Raw genomic sequence first — 10106 nt, 5'->3', positions numbered from 1 at the left:
CCATTTAAGTACCCAGCTTCACCAACACTCTGAACGTAAAGGACAAGTTGTTCTTTAGCAAGAGAAGCAGAATTATTTGAGGCTTCTAGCTGTGACAGAACTATAAGGGATTGCTGTTACACAGGATTCATTCACACAAGATGGTACTTTTCATTAGACAATTTGCATACTCTATGGCTATTGCATACTCTATATCTTACCTCATACCTTAATGGTAATGCACCTTCAGTGTTTTCTCAGCTGTAGGCTCACTCTTCCATCCTGTAACACTTCCAGACTTGACTTGATCCCCCACTAAAATTCTGTGAATGCACAATAATAGCATTAAAAATACTTTTTCGATAGACAAAAAACCTTCTTTGTTTCTCGCATTTTTTTGGGAGCGGGGGGGGGGGGGGGGTAAAACGGATTGCCATACAATTACACACCAGCATAACAACTAGGCTGCCTGCAAGCTTACATCTGGTAAACCTAGAATTTATACCGCAGACGACTCACCAAACAGTGTAGCCATCTATTGGTAAGGAATCAAATACTTCACTCAACAGTTCCCGGTATTCAAGAAGTTTAGCTTAAAAATAAGCCCGACAAAATAGGCCCGACTTCTCTCAACCTACCTGCGATACAGCAGAAAGCCCGACTGTCTGCTGCACTGCGATAGCGCTGTAGCGTACTGGCGCGCTAGTATTGCGTCAATTATTCGGTAGTACTTTTATACCGCTAGACGGCTATACTGTTTGGCGGACCATATTTCTTAGAAATACATTGTGCATTGCTCGCGCAGTACAGTCTAACTATATAACACCATTTGACATTTACAAGTTTGTACGCATCGCGCTGTACCGTACTGGCGCGCCACCTTTGTACCAAATATTAGAAGTACTATTTTACCGCTAGATGGCTATACAGTTTGAAGGTCCATATTCCATAAAAATTCATTGTCCATTCTTCGCGCGGTAACATTAAACGGTAAATATGTAACGCCATTTGACGACCTATTCTTTCATTGACAATTAATCATTTATTTAGGTAGGTCATAGAGAACCTGTACCGCAATCTGATAACAGAATTCTAATAATTTAGGTATTACCTCCTGACCACCCAATTCGATTCACGAATGTTAAGTTTCCCCCAGTTCGTAAATATCAGTCGTCTTGGCGTTCCGGACTCCAAAATGTGCGGGGTTGTGCATCGCGCTCTGGCAGTACGCCACGATGATCTTAATCAGTTATCAGTCAATCAGGATCTCGTCACTTTTACCTTCACCTTTGTCACTTTATCAATATATTTTCTCATAAAAGGACAAACATAATTAAAAGCGTAAGACCGCAACTGTTGATTGTCACCATATTTAAATATGAGGACGAAAACGATTCACTATGGCGTCGGTTAAAGTTAACAGGTGTATGGCACTTCAAGAAATTTCAAGTTATTCATTCTCTGAGCAGTTTCTACGCCGTTTTTTTGCACTAAGGTCAATGCGGTTGTCTTCTAATAAATCTTCTTTAGTTCTCGAACGTCTTCGAGATTGATCTTGAAATCCGGAATCCTGCGAACCTTGATCACTGGAAGGCTCACTCAAAACAGATCCAAGGAAACGGGAGGCATTCTGCAGAGCTCTTGACTGACGAGGCCATGATACATCCAGAATGACGGATGGAAAACTGGGATGGTCGCTTACCACAAGGAAAGATTCCGGCGCATCTGGCTCTTGATCGTCTTCAAAGCTTTCAGACGAACTAGAGTCCCGACGACCTAAATCATCTTCGGATTCACAGTCTACCATAGACTTCGGCGGTTCTGGAACAAAGGGAACAAAGTGAATAGGTCTATCGTACAACAAATGCTATTCAAAATTTGAAGTACCTGTTTGATTTAATGTTTGTGATTCCGATCGGTACTGGCTGAGGCGGACGTGACGATGACTATAGCTTTCACCAGCAGAAGCTATTCTTCTTCTGCTCAAAAGGATCTCCGGATCGCTTGGCAAACGGACTAGTTGACTTGTAGATGCCGGTCGAGGCACTCTTTCCAACGATTGACTTCTAAAGAAATTGTTGGAATTGTCCGACATCGAAGATGTCGGTTCCCAAGGTGACGGAATAGTCTCAGTTGATTGATTAGATTCGTCATCGACTTCAGAATCAACGGCTACGTGAATTGGAACAGGAGCCCCTTCTTCCGGTTCTACATCCGAATCATGTAGACGATTGTTGAAAATGTCGTAGTAACCGGCTGGGATAGCTTCATTGCAAAGTCCTTGGTTTTCTTGTATAACTACCCGATCGGGGGATCTAACAGGTTCCGACACAACTAGGCCATCCGTTTCGTCAGTGAATTTTGCATCGTATAGGGAGTAGAGGGGCGGAGCAGACGGCAGCAATCCGGGATCCTTGTTGTTGGAAACAGCTGGTACACGACGACCTATAATACATTACAATTAGTTTGAAATATAAGCTAGAAAAGGAACATTTACATTTTACGAAGCAGACGATGAAAGCCACTGTCAAAAAAAGAACAGAAGCTATCCATACGATTCCCGTCCACCAAAAATCGGTAGATGTCGAGACCGTTTCGTTTAGTGGGAAGCATGTCATCGATCGCCGTTGATGAGTTAAATCGTTAGCTTGATATCTGTATTTACTCAACTATAATTTTCAGTTCAGAAAGAGTTCTTTATGTTTCTTACCCTGGTAGGCAAACTCCACAATCATCTTCGTATTTGGCACAAATAGGTTGGCCGGTCAACGATCGCGCCGGCTGGCGATTGAATTGGGTATGGCAGGGAATGCATCGTTCACAATACGACAGGAAACAATAATAACCTGACCCACAGTCGATATCCGTATCACACTGCAAGAAGAAGGAAAGAATCACTTACAGAAGAGAAAACAAAATCATCTTGAAAAGTTCTTACCTCACGTAGGATCTCTGCAGAATTCAATAGGGACACAAAGAAAAGAAGGAGGCAAGCTATTTGGATCACCATGTTCAGACGACGTACAGACTTCGTGATAAGTGCCTAATTGTAAAGAAAAAAGAAATGCCCGTGTTACGCCGGTGACGCAATCCCTTAACAGGGTCGGATGATGCAATCAGCCGTAGAAAGAAAAGCGGGTTGAATAGCTTTTATTTGGTGATTCTCACCTCTTGAGTTCATTTAGATCACAAAAATGAAAATAATTAGGACTATTTTGCCTAACGAGAAAGTCACTGGGAATTGAGTTTTCACGAAGAGAACTCTGAACAAACGCCCACTTTCTGTCAAAGCTCGAGAACGACTGTCGGTCACCAACCAGCGAAGTGGCAAATATATGGAACGCTAACGCCATCTTCCGCGACAGATAACGAAATATATTTTTTTTTTCTTCTTTTCTTTAACATTTCATCATCCAAATGTCTTTTTCTCTTGGTAAAAGGTTATTGACTTTTGTATTGTTTTAAAGAACACGTCAGTGAACTGTGACAATTTGTGCAGTCGTTTTTCTAGAATTTTCTGTGGAACTAATTTCTTTGCCAACGATAAGCTGAACTATTTCGTTTTTTACAAACAGTGGTAATTTTTCTAAAATTAGTTATAGCTTAATCTTTGTATAGCATACCTTATGAATCACCAGCATTAATGTGGCGTTATAAAACAAAATAAAAATGCGTCAGAATAAAGTGAGATCACCCTACGCGTTTGCTGATATTACCTGTCAGAGATGATTGTGATTGAAAGAATTTTTGTTTTTACTAAACAACACAATTATGAGCTTGAAAACGTAGTTGTTGACTAGTAAACGCGGTTTTACGAAATGTTATGCAACAAGAAGCGATCCTCTTGCAGACAGATGATGCAACCCTACTTTGTTTTTCTTGTCGATGTCTTTCCTTCTCTATTTCCGCCATCAGCTTTCAATCCATACTTTCTCTTTTGCATTCCAAAAATGCCATCCCGTTTTGAACGCAGAGTCAAATATCCGTACTCGTAACGGGTTTATAAACATGAAACGATTACAAAGTATCAGATTTCGCCCACACTTCAAGACTCGGATTGTTAAGGAGACCAGAACGACTGCCCGTCGTTTTTATAAGCTGCAGACCTTAATTAACTCCTAACATTCAATGGCAAGGGCAGAGGGCGAGTCCAAACTTGTCCATTTTTTTTTTCATTTCTTTTAAGCTTTCCTTTTTTTACGTTCTTAGTCGTAAGATATCGTTTGACATTGTATCCCCTACCCTAGCGCTGCAAAGGTGTTTATTGGGAGTTCCATTCTACTGAAAAAAGAAGATTAAAAGTTAGCAGGGAATAACTTTCTTAAATAAACATGACTCACTGTTTCCCTATTGGATATATTTTCACGTGACTCATTGCTTACAGCAATCAGACCAATGCATATAGTGTAAGTATACCTGTAAAGGTGACTTCAAATATCGGAAAGGGATACAGCCTCCAGGTGTTTTTACTTGCATGGTACATAGACTGTAGGGACAACAAATCATCAGCAGCTTCAAGGGATGGGTTTCGAATTAAGCTACATCGTGAGTTAATTGCATGAGTAAAGAGGTGTTGCCTTTTGCTGTACAACATGATGGTAGAAAGAGAACACAGCCAACTGTGAGGAAGATATGGAAGGAGAAAAATTATCGTATTTACTGTAATGGCAAGCTAAAAAGCATACTTCCATTTATAAAAAATGCGATATTTTTAAAAAATCTAAACTTGTTTGTCATAATTTCCATTTGAATACTACGCCACATTGCTATCCATCGTGCGAATATTAGATAACGTAATTTGCTAATTATCTCAACTATTTGAAATTGGCAGCTATTATAATTCAACTAGATTTATCTGGATAACTGTGGCAAACTACTACCCACTTCGTTTTTAGTTGATGTAGGATTTCCACGCAGCAAACCGGATTACTAACCATTTGACATGCGTCCGTTTAAATTTGCTAATCGCACGTAAAACATACTTTTTTGCTCTCGTCAGTCGAGTCTTCTCTTCGATATCTTCAGTAGATCCATGGCGATGTTGATAACTTTCCAATGTCAAACTTGTTGCTGGCGGTGCTATTTCTATCTTATTTCCGATCCTCCCAGGTCCCAGTGAACTTGTAAATGACGACTGAGGCGTAACACAGGTCGCTTGGTTTCCTACACTGAGCTCAGACTCTGACAACGAAGGTATTTGATGATTAACAATCACTTTATGGGTAATAGTGTTACAAGATGAACGACGCGGTTGTAAAACTTCGGCGTCCTTCACTTGGGCTTCATTAGACGAAGCTGCACTTTCAACGGGAGGGTGTTCGTCGCAGATTCGAATAGTCGGAAAAACCATTCCCATCAGTTGATTCGAAACAGAATCGGTGGACATGACAGGCGTTGATATGTCTGGTTCTACCACAGACGAATTTGTTATTGTTGAATCCGATTCGGCATTCAACTCACAATCCCTATCTTGGCCATCCGTAACGGAAACATCTTTATTTACATTAGTATTCGAATCTTGCGGAAGATTGTTAACCGCTTCCTCGTACGTAGGTAGGCCATCTGTAATCAATGCTTCCGCGTCGGCTCCAGTGGCTGGAAGTGAATCGTGGACGTCCGATGGTATCTTCTTTCGACCAGCAAATTTCCTTTTGATATCTACAAGCAACTGTCTTCAGCTATTGAGTTGGAAGGTTAAACTAATCAGAAAATGATATACATGCGCCGCAGAAGCGTAGTATCACCGTTGCTAACAGGATAGTCATTATAACAGCTAAACATGGGACTAAACCCGGCAGTGGATCGCCTGTTTCGGGCAAACGAAAGCAACGCATCGTTCGCCGTTGTTGAGCTAAATCTTCAGCTTGATAGCTGTAACAAAGGTGTCAGCCTACTTGCGACGTCGATGGTCCAATAATAACATAATAATTGAGAATCCAGTTACTTACCCCGGTAGGCAAGGTCCGCAATCATCTTCATGCTTAGCACAAATAGTCTTACCAGTTATTGATTGCGCTGGCTGACGATTGAACATATCTTTGCATGGAATACATGGTTCGCAGTACGAATGTAGGCAATAGTGAATGGCTCCGCAATCGCCATAACTGTCGCACTGTTCGCCAACAAATATTAAAATGTTATGCTTTCAAAACAAAACGCTCAACAAACTTCGCTTTGCAGTACCTGACGGAAAGCGTCCGAACGGTCTGTTGCCAAGGACCATAACAAAACGATTAAAAACTCGTGATTGATCTTCATTTTTTCCAATGTAGTATAAGCCCCAAAAAATAACTGGGCAGTCAGACGAGGAAGACTTTTCGAGCCTGTTCATAAAGAAAAAATAATAAACAACAACTTACAAAAAAGAAGGCTAGTAAACGAATGGCGACGAAAAAGAATTAATAGTACCTGCCAATTAAATTGCGTCGAGCAGATTCGACGCTTGTTGCGATTAACGTTTAAAAAAGAATGTGCCCCACCATTTCCGTTTTTTTCACCATTTCCAAAAGGGACTGATAAGACTGATAACAATGAAAAATATGATATCAACACGGGCAAGTCTAGGCAAGAGCCCAGCTTATTATTATAATTTTTTTTGTTCTGTTTTTTCAATTCTATTTTTAATGAATAAAGAACGAAACACAGAACTTCTTTAACCTTAACCTGCTCCCGTTTCTTCTAGTAGATTTCACAAGATTTTATCAAGTCAAAATTCGCAAAAAACTTTGCTTTGCAATACCTAACGGAAGGCGTCCAATGGGTCTGTTGTTACGGACCATAATAAAATGATTAACAAGTTGTGCTTGATCTTCATTTTTCAAACGAAACAATATTAACAACAGCTTGCAAAAAAACTTACGAAAACAAAATTGTGTCAACAGACGCGTAGTGCCCATTACGTTTCCAAAAAAAAAAAAAAAAGAACGGATATGCTATCTTATCAGCTAACCCTTAAATAAAATACAATAATCTATTTTATTTTGAACAAAAAAATTGGAGGGAAAAAAAATCTGTGAAATTGTAGGCGACGTTTAAAACCCCTTTGATTGATAAAGGAAAGATCGTAAGCCTGCCAACTATTGAAAATAAATTTGTTCCATCCATTTGCACTTAAGAAGATTAAAAGAACAGTAAGTAGATTTCTCGAATAAACACGACGATTCTTGTGAAAATAGGAGCTACTGAAAATCCTTGCCCTGACTCATCGCTGGCTACTAGGCCTCTACATTACTGGTATATTTTGAATTGTATACCTGTATATGTGATCTCCAATTGAACTTTCTATAGGGAGGCCGTCCATTCCTTCAGGCGGTTTCCTATGCAGAGATGACAGTAGGATATCCCTACAAAACCACGTGCATCCGCAGAGGGTTGGTCTTGTTTTTCCATTGCACAACACTGCAGGTCAAGTCCGAAAAGAAAAGTAAAGACGGCGACCTCCTTCTATATGCATATGGTCCGACTGGTAGAAAAGGGCGGGGCATAATCAAAAACAGGGAGCGGCAACCGAGAGGAAGAGTCTACATCCTCAAAGGAGAGAACCTCAACGTGTCTGGACGTGTCTACGTATTTTTAACAAAATATCAGACCACCGTCCTGTGATTGCTCAGTTAGTTTGCCTAGTAACCTGTTCCCGTTCACAAGTGCCTTGCTCATCGCTCCCCTGGAATAATTTTTACCAATTCAAAAAGGATTAAAATTCACAAACATAATATCGGTAGGCAAAGTGTTATTTGTACCTTCTTTCTGATAAAGCTGCCTGCGTAGGGATTTCGTTGACGGATAACGTTAGACGTTATCTCTCAAAGTCATTTCGAGTGTTTTGGAATGGAGGATAGAAGACGAGAAAATGATTGCACCATCTGAATTTGAAATGCCTCGAGGCTGAAGGCCAATCCGTTTCCACCGTAAAGGTAGAAAAATGGGTCCTCAAAACATTTTTGAGCGATGACTCACTTGTTTTCCCGTACCTTTCCCTTTTTCCCTTCCGGATTGGAGGTCAGCAAGGGGGCCAATCACCTTCAGTCGCGCCAACAAAAGTGTTTCCTTTTTTTGTTGGAGATGTTTAAGTGGAACTAAATTAAATCTTCAATCCAATGTTGCTATCTTTTGTTCCCAGGTGATACGGTTCCAATCTTTCAGTACATCCTGGCCGTGTAGAATGATGGTGAAACAGGGATTTCCACTTCTTTTTTTTATATCAGTTGCCATGACTATGGAGATCCCAGCCATGCAGGTAGTTATTTACTAGACCAGACTTGCTTTTTCTTTTTCTTGTTCGATTCTCTAATTGTTTGTTGTTGATTTAATAACTTAGTGTGAAAGAGATTCAGACTGCCAAGATGCAGGAGAGTCTTCTTACTGTCTCTTTTCAATGTGTGAAACTTGCATTCCATGTGAGCAAATGTTCAATCGTCGCCCGCCATTGACTGCTAGCGGCCGGCCTGGTTGTGCCAAAATGGAAGTTGACTGTGGCGTGTGCCTTCCTGGGTAAGAAATTAACACAATAGAACCCTTTAAACTTGCACTAACTAAACTTTTGTTTGCACAACAGTTATCAATCGGAAGATTTGACGGGCCAAAGATACTCTATCAAGTGTTACCCTGTAACCACAGAACGGGAATATCAAGAACCTGTTGATGTGCTTTCTGGCTCTCCAGAGACATCTACCGGTGCCATATTGATACTCATCGTGATTTCCACTATTATTTTCGTTACTGGCAGTTGTTTTGTTTACAGCAAACGTATGTTAACAACTTATTTTTTTGTTCTTCAAGCAAGATTCAATAATAAAAATGTTCTAACTGATTGCAGGTCATCGTACAGTGACGACTGATTCCACCAATGGAAATACACAAGACGAAAACCGAAAACTCGTTGATCGCCTTCCACCGCCTTATGAAGAACCAGAAGAGGTTTGCGGAATTGCCCGTACATCCGAACAAATACACACTGTAGTGATAGTAGAGTCAGATATCCCCAATCAAGCCACGCCAATCAATCATTATCATCGTCCCCTGCGGATGGATCCATCGGATATGGATGAAGAAAACGAAATTCTTAGTGGACCTGAAAGGCTCGAATCTCAGCCGGTATCCCATGATGGAAACGAATCGACTGAGACCATTCCCTCACTTTGGGAACCCAATTCCACTTTGGACCTTCGGATAGATGCATCCGAACTAACCTCCCGAATGGAAACTCAAAATGGACTAGTCAGAAGTCAATCACTGGAATTAATAGCTCGTCATCCAGCATCTCATAGGCCATTGACTCTGAGTAGAAGTGACCCTATGCTACCAACTCAGTCTAGGAGAAGACATTCCAGTGGAAGTGAAAGCTACGCTCATCGTCACGTGCGACTCTCAATGCACCGTCTTCCAGTCGCACCTGTTGCGTCGCTTGGTATGTCCTGGATTGTTAATAAGTCATTTTGAGCTATTGATTAATTATTTTTAACTTTTTTAGCCAATGAAAACGTACCTGTTGACACATCTGCAAGTTTGCCATCTTGTTCCGGCTCAACCGACCAGTGCCAAGAAGACTGCGAACCAAATGAACCGCAGGCTTTCCTTTTCGATGATTCTCAAATTTCTAATTCCGGCATTTCATACGAAAATGGTCTTCATTCATCAATACTCTCATTCACCGGATCTCTTTTTGGTCACCAAATTTCGTCATCGACACCTACCTCAAGTGAAACTGGTCGAGGATCTCAAGATTCCGGTTTCTTTGACCGATCGCGAAGACGTCCAGCAGACGATGAATTCAGCTTCGGGGTTGCCTTATTTGTAAAACGACCGCGTGAGTTTGAATGAATTTTGCGTTGTTCACGTCTTGTTACGTATAAGTACCTAGATGGATTGTTAAGCCATAGATAGTATTGTAAAAATAAGTGCATTTTTTTCAGACCATGTAACTTGTTCCGACTACTCACCTTGTTGATTTATTAAGGTCTTTTTTTTTTGTTTATACTGAATGAGAATCAATAAGGAAATCGTGTCTTCCTAAATAGATGTTTTTGATTGTCATTCACAGTGAATAAAAACGTTGCGAACGATCTCTTTACAACTGCTACTCTTCTGTTTTTCTTGGTGTGTTTGGGCGTTACAATATAACTTGGTAG

At 40.6% G+C, this 10106-nt stretch overlaps 3 protein-coding genes across 5 annotated transcripts; 1 reads left to right on the top strand and 2 right to left on the bottom strand.

Moving 5' to 3' along the window:
* Positions 1–1317: 1317 nt before the first annotated feature.
* Positions 1318–3276, bottom strand: LOC130700185 (uncharacterized). The gene is made up of 6 exons (XM_057522204.1): positions 3148–3276; positions 2918–3022; positions 2690–2853; positions 2477–2634; positions 1867–2424; positions 1318–1800 (listed from the first exon to the last, which is right to left on the bottom strand). The coding sequence occupies exons 2-6, from the start codon at positions 2987–2989 to the stop codon at positions 1430–1432; spliced, it is 1323 nt and encodes a 440-aa protein (XP_057378187.1). The 5' UTR covers positions 2990–3022; positions 3148–3276; the 3' UTR covers positions 1318–1429.
* A 1039-nt stretch (positions 3277–4315) lies between these two features.
* On the bottom strand, positions 4316–7858 carry LOC130700190 (uncharacterized). Of its 3 annotated transcripts, XR_009003667.2 has the most exons (7): positions 7719–7858; positions 7233–7642; positions 6388–6500; positions 6163–6302; positions 5928–6091; positions 5699–5850; positions 4316–5647 (listed from the first exon to the last, which is right to left on the bottom strand). XR_009003667.2 is itself a non-coding variant. In XM_057522211.2 (6 exons), exons 3-6 carry the CDS (start codon positions 6235–6237, stop codon positions 4871–4873), a joined length of 1158 nt encoding a protein of 385 aa, XP_057378194.1. In that variant the 5' UTR covers positions 6238–6302; positions 6388–6500; positions 7233–7389; the 3' UTR covers positions 4316–4870. The 3 variants fall into 3 exon arrangements, 2 of the variants coding, with proteins under 2 accessions (XP_057378194.1, XP_057378193.1); XM_057522211.2 differs by lacking the exon at positions 7719–7858 and having other exon boundaries at positions 4316–5637; positions 7233–7389; XM_057522210.2 differs by lacking the exons at positions 6388–6500; positions 7719–7858 and having other exon boundaries at positions 4316–5637; positions 7233–7389.
* A 250-nt stretch (positions 7859–8108) lies between these two features.
* On the top strand, positions 8109–9908 carry LOC130700184 (uncharacterized). The gene is made up of 5 exons (XM_057522203.2): positions 8109–8215; positions 8297–8469; positions 8534–8724; positions 8795–9385; positions 9449–9908. The coding sequence occupies exons 1-5, from the start codon at positions 8141–8143 to the stop codon at positions 9796–9798; spliced, it is 1380 nt and encodes a 459-aa protein (XP_057378186.1). The 5' UTR covers positions 8109–8140; the 3' UTR covers positions 9799–9908.
* Positions 9909–10106: the final 198 nt, after the last annotated feature.

The sequence above is a fragment of the Daphnia carinata genome, chromosome 8 (genome assembly GCF_022539665.2).
Source record: "Daphnia carinata strain CSIRO-1 chromosome 8, CSIRO_AGI_Dcar_HiC_V3, whole genome shotgun sequence".
NCBI lineage: Eukaryota > Metazoa > Arthropoda > Branchiopoda > Diplostraca > Daphniidae > Daphnia > Daphnia carinata.
The sequence above is the reverse complement of the archived record's forward strand: the minus strand, read 5'-3'. Positions and strand labels throughout refer to the sequence as shown.